This window comes from Myotis daubentonii, chromosome 5 (assembly GCF_963259705.1).
Source record: "Myotis daubentonii chromosome 5, mMyoDau2.1, whole genome shotgun sequence".
NCBI lineage: Eukaryota > Metazoa > Chordata > Mammalia > Chiroptera > Vespertilionidae > Myotis > Myotis daubentonii.
Window position 1 is genome coordinate 36337116 of NC_081844.1, and position 18569 is coordinate 36355684.

At 42.1% G+C, this 18569-nt stretch overlaps 1 protein-coding gene across 3 annotated transcripts in view; it reads right to left on the reverse strand.

Moving 5' to 3' along the window:
• KIF13B (kinesin family member 13B) overlaps positions 1 to 18569 on the reverse strand; it is a 217554-nt gene that overhangs the window by 120905 nt on the left and 78080 nt on the right. For all 3 annotated transcript variants that reach the window (XM_059697578.1, XM_059697576.1, XM_059697577.1), the window contains exons 7-10: positions 12418 to 12505; positions 9560 to 9694; positions 7637 to 7749; positions 2218 to 2329 (exon numbers count right to left, since the gene is read on the reverse strand). In XM_059697578.1, coding sequence (XP_059553561.1) covers positions 2218 to 2329; positions 7637 to 7749; positions 9560 to 9694; positions 12418 to 12505 — 448 coding nt within the window. The remainder of the gene's footprint in view (positions 1 to 2217; positions 2330 to 7636; positions 7750 to 9559; positions 9695 to 12417; positions 12506 to 18569) is intronic.

Genomic DNA, 18569 nt, shown 5'->3' on the forward strand with positions numbered 1-18569 from the left:
TCAGGCACATGCAGGGAATAACCATGAATGATTAGGAAATGTTTTTGTGGAAACTTTGAGAAAGAAGTAAGTATCTTATTGAGATTTCTTCTGGAAATTAAACAAATGATATCTTAAGGTTAATAATTAACTTATGAAGACCAGTACAATTATTTCCTTGGTAGTGAAATGTTTTGTAATATCTCTTTAATTCAAGAGTTATTTAGAAGTAGCTTTTAACTAATAAATTTTGTTTGTTCAAAATTGAGACAGATTCATAGACACAGAGAATGAACTGGTGATTGCCAGAGGGATAGGAGTTAGGGGACTGGGTGAAAGAGATGAAGAATTAAGAAGTACAAATGGGTAGTTAGAAAATAGTCATGGGGCCCTAGCCACTTTGGCTCAGTGGATAGAGTGTTGGCCTGCGGACTGAAGGGTCCTGGGTTCGATTCCAGTCAAGGGCACATGCCAGGGTTGCAGGCTCAATCCCCAGTAGGGGGCATGCAGAAGGCAGCCGATCAATGATTCTCTCTCATCATTGATGTTTCTATCTCTCTCCCTCTCCCTTCCTCTCTGAAAACAATAATATATATATATATATATATATATATATATATATATATATATATATATATATGAAAATAGTCATGGGGATGTAAAGTACAGCATAGGGAATATAGCCAATAACATTGCAATAAATATGTATGGTGCCAGGTGGGCACTGGAAGTATCAGGGGGAACGCTTTGTAAAGTATATGATTGTCTAACTACTATGCTGTACACCTGAAACCAATATAAAATAATAGTGACTGTAATTGAAAAATAAAATGTAGAGTTATTTTTTAAAAGTTTTGTTTGTTTATTTTTTTGTTTTAAATTTCAATTTTACTTCACTTTGGCCAAAGGAAGTAACGTACCTGATTTTCTACTGTGGCAAATTACACTAATACTGTATTTTCAAATGGTGTGCAGAGTTCTAAAAAGTAAACTTGAATACTAGTAACCCTTTAGGAGGGTATAGAAACTAGAAGAAAATCCTACTCCTTTTACAAACACAGTTCTCTAAACATGTCATGGACTACGTCAAAATTGTGTCCACTGGGTGATAGGGGAGGCTAGGGGACTGTCTAGGGCGGGGGGATAAAATGGATACATATGTAATACCCTTTGTAATACTTTAAGCAATAAAAAAAAAAGAATGTAGGCACCTTGCCCAAAGGTGCACAGCAGAAACAATCCAAAAAAAAAAAAAAATTGTGTCCACTACTAAGCTACTCAGGGACTTATGTTTAACTCATCTTTATAGTCTCAAACTCTGGCACAATGAGTAATGGGTGTTCAATACATAAATCTTGATCAAGGAGAAAGTAAGCTATCACAAGACTAAACAGGGTTCATAAAATTATTACTCCATTTAAAAAAAAAAAAAGGAAAAGAGGGGTTGTAGGAAAATATTGTGTTGTGGGTTAACCACCCTATAAAGAGTTAAACTGTCACTAGATTTTATATCCTCTAACTCCCGGTCCAATATTCAGTTCATCAAGATTAACTGAACCTTGGAAGACCAAAGGAAACCTGGAATTAGTCTCTCTTTCCCCCGAACTCCTATTACTATCTCTTGTGGAATCACTGACTCATGTTATAATATTTTATGTACAGATCATATCTCCCTTACCAAACTCTGAGCAATGAGAGGGCAATGTTCTCCACGACACTTCACACAGGTGTTTTCTTTCTTTCTCATTTACATTTCTCTCATTGACATTGAATCAGTCAGAGAATCATTATGTGACTGCTCTATATTCTTAAACAACACTTTAAAAAGCTGAAAGCAAATTAAAATGGTCATGAGTAGTGTTGAAGTTAAACCGAAATGCAAGGTCCAAAAATGTCAGTCAAATAAATGACATCTGTAAGAAAAACAGCGGTCCAGCTGGGTCTGTAAGAAGGTGGAAACTCCTTTCCTATGCCTCACTTGCCTATTAGATTAGCATGAGGTCCTTCTTCTATTCCCTCAAATCCCAGGGAAACTGTGGGATCCAGTGCGCACCAAACTCCCACTGCTTCCAGTTCTGCTGAATCAGGAAGAAACCTGTGCTTAAGCAATTAAATTATGGTTATCATCTAACAGCCTAATGATGGAGGAAATGATCATTGCAAAGGACTAATATTCTGCTTGCTATTCTTCCTGCTACCAACCACCAAGAGTAGACCAGGAAGGAAAAAAAAACTTACTTTGAGCAGCCAAGTGAGAACTGAGTCACGATACGGGACAAATTTATTCTTGGTTTTGCCAGCACTCTGATCTGCTAGGGCTGAGATAACCAGACCAAGGGTTGTGAGGGACCTGCATGGTGCAACAAACCATAATAATCATAAAAAACGGAGTATATCAAGTATCACTTTTCAGCACAAAGATTGAACCTCAAGATGCCTTTGAACCTGCAAGAAAACAGTACTACTGTCAGCATTTTGCTGCTCCGTTTAAAAACACATGAACTCTAAAACTGATATCCCTCTAATACTACTGTAAGCAATAAAATTGCTTAGCTCGGCTTTTTTTTTCGTTTTTATAAATAAAGATGTGAGCTATAAACCTTTGGGTCAAGATAATGACATGAACACACATATCTTTAAGAAAGGAAGCTACAAATACAATACAATTAATCAAAACATTATATATATATATATATATATATATATATATATATATATATATATATATAAAAACTAGGACCAGTGCACAAAATTTGTGCACGGAAGGGGGTTTCCCTCAGCTCAGCCTGTACCTCTCCAATTGGGGACCCCTTGGATGATGTCTGACTGTCGGTTTAGGCCCAATCCCACAGGCAGTCGGACCAGCAGTTGGACATCCCTCTCGCAATCTGGGACCGCTGGCTCCTAACTGCTCATCTGCCTACCTGCCTGATCACCCCTAACTGCCTCTGCCTGCCAGCCTGATCTCCCTCAACTGCCCTCCCCTGCTGGCCTGATCTCGCCCCCAACTTCCCTCCTCTGCTGGCCAATTTGGTTCTGATTGATCAGTTTCTATGCCAGTCTGCGTCAAAAGCTCCGCCTCCTTGGCAGCCATTGGCTCCCCACAGCACCCAGATTTGGTTCTGATTGGTCGGTTCCTATGCCAGTCAGCATCTCTGGGCCTATCAACAGGGCCTGATCAGAAAGGCAGGGCTGATCAGCAGCCCCAGTTGAGGCCTGGAGAGAAATGGAGGCACCACTGCTGGCCAGACGAGGAGAGAAAGAGAAAGGCAAGTGCTGATCAAAAGCTGCCACAGAGGCAATGGATCAATCCCTGCTTCTCTCTTCAGGCCTCTCTCAGGCCCTGATTCACAGCTCCCTCAGCAGTCAGTGCTGGGGCACCACGCCTGCAGCAGAAGCAGTCGCAACCCAGCGCTGACTGCAGGGCTGACTTCTGGTTGATGGAGCCTTGGTTGTTACTGGTCGCAACCCAGCCCTGACTGCAGGACTGACTTCCAGTTGGATGGGCCTCGGTCGTTACTGGTTGTTATGACACAGAGTTTTTATATATTAGGATTGGTTATATACTGTATATCGCCATTGGATAATAATAGAATCTGCATGATGGTGTTCTATGATCTCCAGCTGGTTACTGATGACTGGTTATGTCCTTCTGGGAGCTACAAAGACAGAAAAATTCCTGTCCACAGGAGCTAACATTTTAGCCCAAGGTAGAAAATATAGCTATGCGAAAGAATTGGTGAACAAAACATCTATACTAATAAAAGAGTAATATGCTAATTAGACCGGGAGACCTTCTGAAGACCTTCCGGACAAAGGCAGGGGCTTGGCCAACCTGCAAACTGCCCCCAAACAGGCCTCAGCCCCTCGCCCAGGCAGGCCACGTCCCCGCAGGGACCCTCACCCCAATGGGGGCGTGGCCAGCCTGCAAACTGCCCCAGTCCCTCACCCAGGCCCACCCCACCCCCGGGGACTCCATCCCAATAGGGGTGTGGCCAGCCTACAAATGGCCCTCAGCCCCTCGCCCAGCTGGTCAAACCCCCCACAGGGACCCTCACTCTGATGGAGGCATGGCCAGCCTGCAAACGGCCATCAGCCCCTTGCCCAGGCCCACCCTGCTTCCAGTGGGGACCCTCACTCCAATGGGGGTTTGGCCAGCCTGCAAACCGCCCCAGCCCCTCGCCCAAGCCAGCACTGCCCCAGTTGGGACCCCCAGCCTTATGGGGGCATGGCCAGCCTGTAAACCACCCCAGACCCCTCACCCAGGCCAACTCCACCCCCCAAGGGAACCCCCACCCTGACACAGGACCCCCTTCAGGGTAAACCAGCTGGCCCCCACCTGTGCACTAGAACTCTATCTACACTAATAAAAGGGTAATATGCCAATTAGACTTGGAGACCTTCCGGGAGACCTTCTGGACAAAGTCATGGTGGCGGGGCTAAGGCAGAGGAGGTTAGGTGCGATCAGGCCAGGAGGGGAGGGCAGTTGGGGATGATCAGGCTGGCAGTTGGGGGCAATTAGGCCAGTGGGGGGTGGGGGGCAATTGCAGGCGAGCAGGCTGGTGGGGGGGGGGCAGCTGGGGGCAAGAAGGCCGGCGGGGAGGGGCAGTTGGAGGTGAGCAGGCCAGCAGGCAGAGTGGTTAGGGGTGATCAGGCAAGCAGGCAGGCAGGTGAGCAGTTAGGAGCCAGCGGTCCCAGATTGCAAGAGGGATGTCTGAGGGATGTCTGACTGCCGGTTTAGGCCCAATCCCCCAAGGGGTCCCAGATTGGAGAAGGTCCAGGCCGGGCTGAGGGACATCCCATCCCCATGCATGAATTTCATGCACTGGGCCACTAGTTACTTCATAAAGCCCTAACCTCTAGGAATAAATAAGCACCACAGCAGTCATAAAAAGGAAAGCCAGATGTGGCCCTTATACATGCTGCTGTTTGTTCAGACAGTGACACTCAGGTCAAGATCAACAGCTGGACTCTGATTGACTGATTACCTTTGTTCTATTCTATAGCTTAGACCAGCAGTTCTCAACTGGGGGTGACTGTATTCCCACAGGGAGCAGCTGGCAATGTGAGGAGATAATCTGGGCTGTCACAACTTAGGGTGGAGGGAGAGAGGTGGCAGATACTACCGCCACCTAGTGGGTCGAGGCCAGGGGTGCTGCTAAACATCCTAGAATATGGTACACAGGACCACTCCTATGGACAAAGAATTGCCAGGCCCCAAATCTCAAAAAGCCACTCCTGAGAAACCTCTGATTGGCTGAGGCTGTACTCCTCAGCCCCATCAGACATCTGACCAAAACATAAAATAAGTTCAAGCTCATAAAACAATATATATCTGAAAAACATTCAAAACATTATAGCCTTAATCAACCCAGAATCTTATACTATCTAATAAAACAGAAACATGGTAATTGGCGTACGACCGCTACCCTTTTCATTGGCTAATCAGCGAGATATGCAAATTAGTCAACAGCCAAGATGGCGGCTAATTTGCATATGTCAGCCCCAAGCCTCAGACTGAGGCTTTAGGCTGGGGCCTGGGCTGAGCCATCCAGAAATCATTGATGGCGGCAGCGGAGGGGAACCAGGCGGAGCCAGCCAGCTATGCTTGATGGCAGCAGCGGCAGGAAGCTGGGGGTGCTCGGGCCCAAGCCTAAAGCCTCCGCCAGAGGTTTTAGGCTTGGGCCGGTCCAGCCAGCCAGGGATCCTTGATGGCAGTTGCAGCGGGGAACCGGGACGGAGCCAGCCAGCAATCGGTGGCGGCGGGTTGCTGGGGGTGCCCCAGTCCAGGCCTAAAGCCTTGGCCAGAGGCTTTAGGCTTGGGCCGGGGAGGAGCCAGCCAGCGATAGTTGATGGCAGAGGCTGCAGGGAGCTGGGGGTGCCCCGGCCCAGGCCTAAACCCTCAGCCTGGGGCGTTAGGCCTGGGTCAGGGAGGAGCCAGCCAGAGATCGTTGATGGTGGGGAGCATGGGGGGGTCCGGCCCAGGCCTAACGCCTCAGCCAGAGGCTTTAGGCTTGGACTGGGGCGGAGCCAGCCAGCGATCATTGATGGCGGCTTTGGCGGGGAACCGGGGCAGAGCCAGCCAGCGATCGGTGGGGGCGGAGCCAGCCAGCGATCGGTGGGGGCGGGGAGCTGGGGGTGCCCCAGTCCAGGCCTAAAGCCTTGGCCAGAGGCTTTAGGCTTGGACCGTGACGGAGCCAGCAAGTGATCCTCATGGTGACTTTGGCAGGGAACCGGGTCGGAGCCAGTCAGTGATTGGTGGCGGGGAGCTGGGGGTGCCCCGGTCCAGGTCTAAAGCCTCGGCCTGAGGCTTTAGGCCAGGCCGGGGGGGAGCCAGCCAGCGATCAGCGGCAGGGAGCTGGGGGGTGGGGGGGGCACCGGCCCAGGCCCAGGCCTAACACCTCAACCAGAGGCTTTAGGCTTGGGCCGGGGAGAAGCCAGCCAGGGATCACTGATGGCTGTAGCAGCGGGAAATCAGGGCGGAGCCAGCCAGCGATCCTTGATGGTGGTGGCAGCTGCTGTGGGGAGCTGGGGGTGCCCCGGCCCAGGCCTAAAACCTCGGCCTGAGGCTTTAGGTTTGGGCCGGGGAGGAGCCAGCCAGCGATCGTTGATGGTGGCAGCGGTGGGGAGCTGGGGGTGACCCGGCCCAGGGCTAATGACTCAGCCAGAGGCTTTAGGCCCGGCAGGGGCCATACTGGCAATTGGTGTGAACTACAGAGGAAACACCTTTTCTGACTGCTGATTGGCTAAGCTCCCTGTGGTCACTGGTAATATTCTTAGTAACTTGGGTAATGAGAGTCCAAATAGGTGATCTAGGGTTTTTTTTTTTACTACACTCCTGGAGACAAAAAGGAAGGTCTGCTGCTGGAGGGTTAAGAAATGTCATATCCTGCCCTAGCTGGTTTGGCTCAGTGGATAATGCCTCGGCCTGCCCAATGCAGATTCTGGGTTCAATTCTGACCAAGGGCATGTACCTAGGTTGCAAGTTCCTCCCTGGCCCGGGCCCAGGTCAGGGCTCATGCAGGAGGCAACCAATCAAAGTGTTCCTCTCACTTTGATGTTTCTCTCTGTCTTTCCCTTTCCCCTCCACATTCTCTAAAAATCAATGGAAACATATCCTCAGGTGAGGAGAAGGAAGGAAGAAGGAAGGAAGGAAGGAAGGAAGGAAGGAAGGAAGGAAGGAAGGAAGGAAGGAAGGAAGGAAGGAAGGAAGGAGGAAGGAAGGAAGGAAGGAAGGAAGGAAGGAAGGAAGGAAGGAAGGAAGGAAGGAAGGAAGGAAGGAAGGAAGGATTTTTTTCATGGTAAAGGGACTGGAGTCCGTGTTGATGAAAACATCTTGGTGGCTGCCCTGACTGGCAGTGGCTGCAACAGTGCGGTGATGGGGCTGCAGCCTTCCCCTGATCAGCCTGGTTGATTCCCACAAAGGGAGGCCAGACTGTGGCTTAGGCCCACTCCCCAAGGGGAGCAGGGAGCAGGTAGTAGGACATCCCCTAGGGCTCCCAGTATGTGATAGGGGGCAAGCTGGGCTGAGGGACCCCCCCCCCGCCAGTGCACAAATTTTTGTGCACCGGGCCTCTAGTTATTTAATAACCACAGAAGTTCACCTATTTGGCTATTGAATCAACAAAGCAATAAAGTAAGCTCCTGAAAAACTTACTTGTTAATGTTGCTTCCCTCCTTCAACCTGTCACCAGCAGCTCCGGTTTTTGTTGCCCGCTCACTGCCAGCTAAATCCACCAAGCTCAGTTTGCCCACTTTCTCTCCAGATGTCTAGAAAGTAAATTGACAAATACTAATACATAGTTAAGGAATGCAAAAGGTGATACCATCTCTACAGAATGAGTTTATTATAGAAATCCTTTATTAAAGAGTTACTGTTTTCTCAAAATTAGTTTGTGCTGCTATAAACCAGCGTGAGAAAACTGTACAATCTTGTAAACACAAAATTATACAAAATTCTGGATACAGAGATCAAACTGGTGATTGTCAGAAGGAAGGGTTAAAAAGGTGAAGGGACTGAGAAGTACAGATTGGTAGTTACAAAACACATGAGGATATAAAGCACAAGCATAGGGAATATAGTCATTAGTATTGTACTAAATACACGTGGTTCCAGGTGGGTACTGGAAATATCAGGGTAACACTTTGTAAAGTGTATGATTATCTAACAATTATGCTGTACACCTGAAACTAATACAAAGTAATATTGAATGTAAACTGTAATTGAAAAATAAATTTTTAATATAAAAAATGTTTTATATTAAATCATACATTAACATTTTATTTTTGGCAGCAATATAAAAATGTGGAAAATCAATGCTAAATTCTATAGACTGGATCATTTTTTAAAACTTTCCTTTAAAATATACATTCATATTTATTTCCATAAATAAACATATTGCTACAAAAGGATATTCAGCTTTCCAAATCAAAAGTACTTATGGTTAAAAAAAAAAAAGGCTTCAGTATGTTTTTTGCTTTATGCTGAAAAGGAAATAGGAAACAAAGAACTTTTTGTTGTTACACTAATCTTGCTGTGATGGCAATAGAAGAAAAATAAGCTTTCAGCAAATAAAAATCCTGCCAAAATATAGTGCTTTGCCAGGGTAATTATTTTAGTTTCTGGTATTTGAAATCGATTTGCTGGGGGTGGTCATCATAATAAAATATGCAAAAGTTCATATTAAAAGAGGAAAACACAAATGTGTAAGTCAACAGAGATGTTTCCAGTGTGTAGAAGCATATGTATTTCTGGCTCTGTTTACTCTTACAAGTTTCAAAACCAAATACTCAAACAAATCATTCTATAAATCTAGCAACTTATATAACAGTTTCCCCAGTGCAATTTATTCCTTCTAAAACTTAGCTGCTTAGCAGAAGGTAATATTTCAAAAGTCTCTCCACTGAATCAACTAGAGTACTAACATTAGCTTATACCATTAGCCATCATAGTTCAAAGCTCAAAAAAATGCTGTGGGGGAAAAATGCTGTGGCAAAGACTTTGGACCATCTGCTTGTACAACTTCTGCTCCGCCTTCTTTAGCTGGAGATGGTGGAAAGCTAAAACTTACATTTCCCAGTCGCAGGCCAGGGTTATGGGATGACTTGGGTTCTGTCAGACACACTAGCTTAAGATTTGGAAAACAGAAGTAAAGCAAAGGCCATCCTTTTTTGTGTGTGTGGTTTTTTGCTGGCATGCAGGATCGTGGTAGTATGTTGCCCTGGGTCACAGCTATGGGGTATGCCTGGAACTCACACCCACAGCATAGTGGTGGCCTCAGGGGTAGCATCCTGGTCAATAAGCTTGTGTTGTTCTGGAAGTTTTTCCTAGAGATTCAGTCTAGAACCCACTCCTCCTCAGATGTTCCAACAACTTTGCAAGCCCCCAAATCTCTCCTTTAAATCTCTTTCTGTTTACCAAGAGTAGCTTTTGTTTCTTGTCCTGTGTCCTAACTGATACACATGTTTAGTTAGGACTTCGAGTCATCTAACACCCGAAGAGAATAAGATAAACCATGATCCACTTTACAAATTTAAAAAAAAAGGAGGGCGGGGGTCATACATACATCTGAACACCTACCCCAGACTTCACATCATACAAAGTATGTGTGAGGGTGATCTTGAAGACCGCATGGGATCGACTACTCTCCTCATTCATGTTGGTTGCAGCAACTGTACGAGATTTATTACCCTCAGACATCAAAGACTCAATATCCTAAGTGAAAACAAGTCACAGACATACATTTCATTATCCATCTAATATATATTAAAACTCTGCTACACTAGGAAATACATGAAAAGTTTCACTACTTATTCAGCCATAGTTGACATTTACACTTTATTTTTCAACGAACATTAAACCTCAGAGTACAATAGCCAATACTGCCCATGAAAACAAATAAAATAAACGATTTTCTGTAGGTGTAAATAAAGTGGCAGCTTTGACTGAGAATTAGAAAAGTTTAGACACCATATGTTGAGTTTCATAAAATGGACAAATATGCCATGCCAATCTTCATCTCATCTGGAAGTTTGAAAAAAATTTAATTTCTTTAATTACAGAAATAATAGAAGCTAACTGTTAAATTAAATTAGATTACAGGAATAAGCAAAAAGCAAAAATAATTTATAACCTCTCAAGCAAGCAGAGCATCATCTCACTATCTTGAACTATATCTTACCAGACCTATTTTTAAAAATAAAAACCTCAAGAGATGAATTTCTGCACTACTTGTTGGCATTACTGCTAAAACAGAGACAGCATGATGCAATACAGAAAGATCATGGGATCTTCATTTTAAAAAATGTTACAAGCTCTAAAACAGTTACTTAATCTGAATTTGAGTTTCATAGGTAACAATGCAGAGCTATAACATCATCTACATTATAAGGATTTAATTGAGGAACAAGAAAGATGATATGTGTAAGAGTCCACTAGCTGCCTCCTTCTATCCAGTCTCCTCCTGTTTCCAGTAAAGGAACCCAGTCTTCAGTGAGCATATTGCAGCATAGCTAAGGGACATTTCCCAGACACCTTGAAGCTCAGTCTGGCCATATGACTAAGTTTTAGCGAATGAGAAGTAAAGTATAATACAGGTCACTGGGAATTGTGCTTAAAGGGGATAGGCATACTATTGCATTTGGTTCTAGAGCCACCTTGAACTATAAGAATAAGGGCATTACCACAGAGCTGGCAGGAATCTAGTTTCCTAACAGCATCGTTAGGGCCACCATAGCAGCCCTTTCACCATTCGTTCTTTCATTCATTCCTTCATTCATTCATCTTTCATTCACTCACTCAAATATATATTGAAAGCACCTACTATGTGCCAGGTACATTTTAAGATACTGAGAACATAGAATCGTCAAAACATAATAATTCATATTCCAAAGAACTTAAATCCTGTTATATGTAGCCAAACATAATCCTGACATACACATATAAAAACCTTTGAAAACCATAAGGTTCTATTTTGCTGTATAAACTTTTAAAAATAATGCTTAAGGAAAACGTCAACATTATAAATAAAATGCCTCAAAGTAAAAATATTAACTGTAAAAAGATATATAAATAGGCACCACAATGGAAAAAAATCACAATGTTCTAGATCCATTCTAAATCCACTTTAGACCCATTAAATCTGACAATCCTAAGGTGTAGGGTAAAATTTTATCCTATTTATCCTACATTTATTCACTGATCTCTAATCTCTTGCCTCATGCATGAACTCTGTATTGAGACTTTTAATTTTTTTAACATCCAATCTCCTTTGAGCTTTCAAAACAATCTTGCTCTCCAATGTTGCATAAATATGCTCTCAAATGATCATAATTAATACATCAACAATGCCTAACATTTATAGACATATTCTAGAGTAGCAGTCGCCAACAGGTGGTCCGCGGACCAGTGGTGGTTCATGAGTCCGAAAGGTTGGCGACCGCTGCTCTACAGTTCTCAAAGACTTTCACATACATTATCCCATTTGATCTCCTCCAAGGAAGCCTTCACAGACACCTACATATCCATTTAAGTTAGGTACCCCTCCTCAAATATGCATCTACCACAGCACTTAAAACCATGTTGTTTCATAATAACTTTATAACATCTGTAAGCAGCTTGAGGTAATGGACCATCTCATTCTCTTTTTTATATCCTCAGCATCTGGCACAATGCCTGGCACATGACAGGTATTCAACAGATATTTACTAAGTGAAGTGTCATTGACCAAATGATAGAATTCATTAATGAACAAAGAAACAAATGAACCTACCTCATCAGATAGTCAAGACTATAAAACTAATTTCCATTTTGAAAATTAGGACAAAGAGGGTAGGTGAGGTAAAGAATCCAGAGTCAAACAGAAATTGAACAAAAGGATTAAGTGTCACTGGATCAACATTCTCAGACTCTCAATTCAATGTACATTACATCACAGCATGCCACCCCACCCCCATTTCTCCAGTGCGCAAAGACCGATGGATTCACACAAAGCAGAGCCCTGAGTTTGAAAATGACAAGAACTAACTAAAGGCAGTGATTCTCTCAGATTAGAAACAGGCTTTGAATTCCATCTTCTCAACTTGTACATTGTATTTCATTATATCCACTCAATCATAAGCAACTTCACTATTTTATGTACTCTCAGGGAGGACAAAAAGCTGATATTTATCATTGTAAGGAACATCATAATTTTAGAGCTTGTAAAACACACAAAAAAGTGTATCTTACAATAGAGGAATAGGTGTGTCTTGCAAATGTACACCTTCTCCCACAATTAAACTGTCCTGACAGCCATGTACAGCTTTGTAAGTAAAATATTATGTAAAAAAGTAGTTTATTAAGTGACACTGCTGTAACTTTTTAAATTTCAAAAATAATGATAATTACAAATTAAACAAAAAAACTGCTACACCGAATTACATAAAGGATGTTGTTACCTTATAGCTTGCGACAGCCAGTTTAGAAAGTCCGTCGACATAGGGTCCCAACACACTGTGCTCTCTGACTTTTAACGTTTGACGGCTTCTGTGCATTAAAAACAAAGAAATTATTTTTAAACAACCTGTTTTTTAAAGCATTCAACTGTGCTCCATAAAATACATATTAAATTCAACAGAGCTCCAAAAAAAATAAAACCACTGACTTGATCCCAGAAGAATTTAAACCAAAATTTAAAATCTTGACTGGCAACAAACACTTCACAATGTGGTAAAATATCACATCTCTCAAAAGGGTACACTGTGGGATGTCTATTTGCTACCACAAAGAATGCCAAGTCAAATAAATACAAACAGTCTACTTGTCATTTCACAGAATGTGGGACAGAGAGCAGAAACTCAATAAACGTTAACTGTGCAAGAAAGGAAAATTACATACCAACCTCGGTCATGAATAAAGACAAAAGACGACAAATAATGAATTTGATGATGATTTAAAAACTTAAAATTGGGCTTATCTCGGGGTTTCCAGTTTTTGTGTTTTTTTGTACTGGAAAAAGATTCATGGCCTTTACTACATTGATAGACTAGTGGGGGGCGGGGGGGGGGAACACATACAGTCAGTTCAATAAATGTAGGAAAAATATTCGATAAAATTAAGTACTCATTTATTTTTTTATTTTTTATTTATTGCTTAAAGTATTACAAAGGTTATTACATATGTGTCCATTTTATCCCCCCGCCCTAGACAGTCCCCTAGCCTCCCCTATCCCCCAGTGTCTTATGTCCATTGGTTATGCTTGTATGCATGCATTCAAGTCCTTTAGTTGATCTCTTACCCCCCGACCTCCTGCCCCCCAACCCTCCCCGGCCTTCCCGCTGCAGTTTGACAATCTGTTTGAGGCAGCTCTGCCTCTGTATCTATTATTGTTCAAAAGTTTATAATGTTCTCTATTATCCATGAATGAGTGAGATCATGTGGTATTTTTCCTTCATTGACTGGCTTATTTCACTTAGCATAATGCTCTCCAGTTCCATCCATGACGTTGCAAATGGTAAGAGTTCCTTCCTTTTTAGAGCAGCAAAGTATTCCATCGTGTAGATGTACCACAGTTTTCTAATCCACTCATCTGCTGATGGGCACTTAGGCTGTTTCCAAATCTTAGCTATGGTGAATTGTGCTGCTATGAACATATGGGTGCATATATCCTTTCTGATTGGTGTTTCTGGTTTCTTGGGATATATTCCTAGAAGTGGGATCACAGGGTCAAATGGGAGTTCCATTTTCAGTTTTTTAAGGAAACTCCATACTGTCTTCCATAGTGGCTGCACCAGTCTGCATTCCCACCAGCAGTGCACAAGTGTTCCTTTTTCTCCACATCCTCTCCAGCACTTGTCGTTTGTTGATTTGTTGATGATAGCCAGTCTGACAGGTGTGAGATGGTACCTCATTGTTGTTTTGATTTGCATCTCTCGGATGATTAGTGACTTTGAGCATGTTTTCATATGTCTCATGGCTTTCTGAATGTCCTCTTTTGAAAGGTGTCTATTTAGGTCCTTTGCCCATTTTTTGATTGGATTATTTATCTTCCTTTTGTTAAGTTGTATGAGTTCCCTATAAATTTTGGAGATTAGGCCCTTATCAGATATGACATTGGCAAATATGTTTTCCCACACAGTGGGTTTTCTCGTTGTTTTGTTGATGGTTTCTTTTGCTGTGCAGAAGCTTTTTATTTTGATGTAGTCCCATTTGTTCATTTTTTCTTTAGTTTCAAGTGCCCTAGGAGCTGTATGAGTGAAGAAATTGCTTCGGCATATGTCTGAGATTTGTTGCCTTTGGATTCTTCTAGAATTTTTATGGTTTCCTGTCGTACATTTAAGTCCTTTATCCATTTTGAGTTTATTTTTGTGTATGGTGTAAGTTGGTGGTCTAGTTTCATTTTCTTGCATATATCTGTCCAGTTTTCCCAACACCATTTATTGAAGAGAATATCTTGGCTCCATTGTATGTTCTTGCCTCCTTTGTCAAATATTAATTGAGCATATTGGTTCGGGCCAATTTCTGGGCTCTCTATTCTATTCCATTGATCTATATGCCTATTCTTGTGCCAGTACCAGGCAGTTTTGAGAACAGTGGCTTTGTAATACAACTTGATATCTGGTATTGAGATCCCACCTACTTTGTTCTTTTTCAGGATTGCTGCAGCTATTCGGGGTCTTTTTTTATTCCAGATGAATTTTTGGAGAGTTCGTTCTAGATCTCTGAAGTATGCCATTGGTATTTTAATGGGAAGTGCGTTGAATTTATAGATTGCTTTCGGTAGTATGGACATTTTAATGATGTTGATTCTACCAATCCATGAACACGGTATGTTCTTCCATCTGTTTATGTCTTCCTCTATATCTTTTTTCAACGTCCTGTAGTTTTCTGAGTAGAGGTCTTTTACCTCTTTAGTTAAGTTTATTCCTAGGTAGCTTAATTTTTTTGGTGCGATGGTAAACGGGATTGTTTTTATAATCTCTCTTTCTGAAGTTCACTATTGGTGTATAGAAATGCCTCAGATTTCTTGGGGTTAATTTTGTATCCTGCTACATTGCCAAATTCATATATTAAGTCTAGTAGCTTTTTGGTGGAGTCTCTAGGGTTTTGTATGTAAAATATCATGTCGTCTGCAAATAAGGACAGTTTTACTTCCTCTTTTCCAATTTGGATGCCTTTTATTTCTTCTTCTTGCCGAATTGCAATGGCTAACACTTCCAGTACTATGTTGAACAGGAGGGGAGAGAGTGGGCATCCCTGTCTTGTTCCTGTTCTTGGGGGAAATGGTGTTAGTTTTTGTCCATTGAGTATGATGTTGGCTGTGGGCCTGTCATATATGGCTTTTATTATGTTGAGGTATGATCCTTCTACTCCCACCTTGCTGAGAGTTTTTATCAAAAATGGGTGTTGAATTTTGTCAAATGCTTTTTCTGCATCAATTGATATGACCATGTGGTTTTTTTCTTTCAATTTGTTTATGTGATGTATCACGTTTATTGATTTGCACATATTGTACCATCCTTGCATCCCTGGGATAAATCCTACTTGGTCATGGTGTATGATCTTTCTGATGTACTGCTGGATCCGATTTGCTAAGATTTTGTTGAGGATTTTGGCATCTATGTTCATGAGGGATATTGGCCTGTAATTCTCTTTCATTGTATTGTCTTTACCTGGTTTTGGTATTAGGGTGATGCTGGCTTCATAGAATGAGCTTGGAAGTGTTCCTTCCTCTTGAATTTTTTGTAGTAGTCTGAGGAGGATAGGTTTTAGTTCTTCCTTGAATGTTTGGTAAAACTCCCCTGTGAAGCCGTTTGGTCCTGCGCTTTTGTTTGATGGAAGCTTTTTGATGACTGCTTCAATTTCTTCCATAGTTATTGGCCTGTTGAGATTTTTAGATTCTTCCTGATTGAGTTTTGGAATGTTTTATTTTTCTAGGAATTTGTCCATTTCCTCCGTGTTGTCTAGTTTGTTGGAGTAGAGCTGTCCATAGTATTTTTTAACAATCATTTGTATTTCTGTGGGGTCTGTTGTTATTTCGCCTCTATCATTTCTGATTTTGTTTATTTGGGTCCTCTCTCTTTGCTTCTTGGTGAGTCTGGCTAGAGGTTTGTCAATTTTGTTTATCCTTTCAAAGAACCAGCTCTTGGTTTCATTGATTTTCTGTATTGTTTTTTTGGTCTCTATGTCATTTATTTCTGCTCTAATCTTTATTATCTCCTTCCTTCTGCTCACTCTGGGGTTTTCTTGTTGCTGTCTTTCTAATTCTTTGAGTTGTAGAGTTAGATGATTTACTATCATTTTTTCTCGTTTTTTGAGATAGGCCTGTAGAGCTATAAACTTCCCTCTCAGGACTGCTTTCATTGTGTCCCATAGGTTTTGGATTGTTGTGTTTTCATTGTCATTAGTTTCCAGGATGTTTTGAATTTCTTCTTTGATTTCATTGGTAACCCAATCAATATTTAATAGCATGCTATTCAGCTTCCAGGTGTTTGAGTATTTTTGGGTTGTTTTTATTGTAGTTTATTTCTAATATTATGCCATCGTGGTCTGCGAAGACCCTTTTTATGATTTCAATCTTCTTGAATTTGGGGATACTTTGCTTGTGACCCAACATATGGTCTATTTTTGAATATGTGTTATGAGCACTTGAGTAGAATGTATATTCCGTGGCATTGGGGTGAAGTGTTCTGAAGATGTCTATTAAGTCCATCTGATCTAGTGAGTCATTTAGGATTGCTGTATCTTTGCTGATTGTTTGTCTAGAGGACTTATTCAGTGCTGTCAATGGTGTATTAAAGTCCCCTACTATGATTGTATTGTTGTTGATCTCTCCTTTGATATCTTCCAGGAGTTTTTTTATGAATTTGGGTGCTCCTGCATTGGGTGCATATATGTTTACCAGGGTTATATCTTCTTGTTGTATTGATCCCTTTAGTATTATGAAGTGGCCTTCCTTATCTCTTGTTATGGCCTTCACTTTGAGGTCTATTTTGTCCGATATAAGTATTGCTACCCCAGCTTTCTTTTCCTTTCCATTTGCCTGAAAGATATTTTTCCATCCTTTCACTTTCAGTCTGTGTGAGTCCCTTCTAATGAGGTGGGTCTCTTGTAGACAGCAGATGTATGGGTCATGTTTTTTTATCCATTCAGCCACTCGATGTCTTTTGGTTGGAGCATTTAGTCCGTTTACGTTTAAAGTTATTATTGAAAGGTACTTGTTTGTAGCCATTTCTTTTTTTGTGTGGCTGTTTTCTTTCTGAGCTTTTTATTTCTTCTTTTTACACCAGTTCCTTTAGCATTTCTTGCATTGCTGGCTTGGTGGTGATAAACTCCCTTAGTCTTTTTTTGTCTGTGAAGCTTCTTATTTCCCCTTCAATTTTGAATGATAGCCTTGCTGGATAGAGTATTCTTGGGTTCAGTCCTTTGCTTTGCATCACTTTGTAAATTTCCGTCCATTCTTTTCTGGCCTGATGTGTTTCTGTTGAGAAGTCATTTGATAATCTAATGGGAGATCCCTTGTATGTAGCTTTCCGTCTCTCTCTTGCAGCTTGTAAGATTCTCTCTTTGTCCTGAACATTTGCCATGGTAATTATGATGTGTCTTGGTGTGGGTCTTTTCGGGTTCACCTTGTTTGGGACTCTCTGGGCTTGTGTGACTTTTTTCTTCCCCACCTCAGGGAAGTTTTCTGATATTATTTCTTTGAGTAGGTTTTCTAATCCTTGTTCCTCTTTCTGTTGTTCTGGCACCCCTATTATTCGTATGTTGTTTTGTTTCATGTTGTCCCAAAGCTCCCTTAGGCTCTCCTCCTGTCTTTTAATTTTTTTCTCCAATTGCAGTACAGTTTGGGTGTGTTTTGCTTCCTTGTCTTCTAATTCACTAATTCGGTTCTCCGCTTCTCCTAGTCTACTGTTGATACTTTCAATGGTGTTTTTTATTGCAGCTATATCACTCTTCATTTCTTCTTGGGTCTTACTTAAGTTGTTGATTTTTTCATCTGTTTCTTCTAGCTTCTTGCATATGTTATTGATTTTTTCCTCCGTCCAGTTTATGAACTCTAGGACCCTTATTCTGAATTCTTTTTCGGTCATGTTGCATGCCTCTGTATCACTTTATCACTTAGCTGCTTTTCTGGTGAGTCCTCTTTTTCTTTCCTTTGGGGGTTTCTTTGTCTACCCATGTTTGATCTCACTGACATATCTAGACGTTGAGTCGTTCAGTGGCTGCTCCCTTGGTGGCACTGACTCCTTGGGCTGTGGTTGCTCTTCGGGCAGTTGCGGTAGCAGCTGCTTCTCAGTTGGCAGCAGCTCCTCTGGTGGGTGCTGTTCACAGCTGTGGTAGCTCTTCTGGCTGGTAGGGGGAGGTTTCACGTACAGCTGCTGTTCCTCAGGCAGAGGGTGTGGTGCTCAGGAGGCTGCTGTTGTTTGAATCTGCTGCATTGATTTAAAGGCACAAAATACAACACAACAAGGCACTGTGTACCAGGCACCACTCTGTGTTGTTGCTGGGATTCCTCATTTATGATCTATATAATAAAAGCCTAAGCAACCATTATGGCAAAACAACCAGAATAACCGGCTGCTATGATACGCACTGACCACCAAAGGGTAGA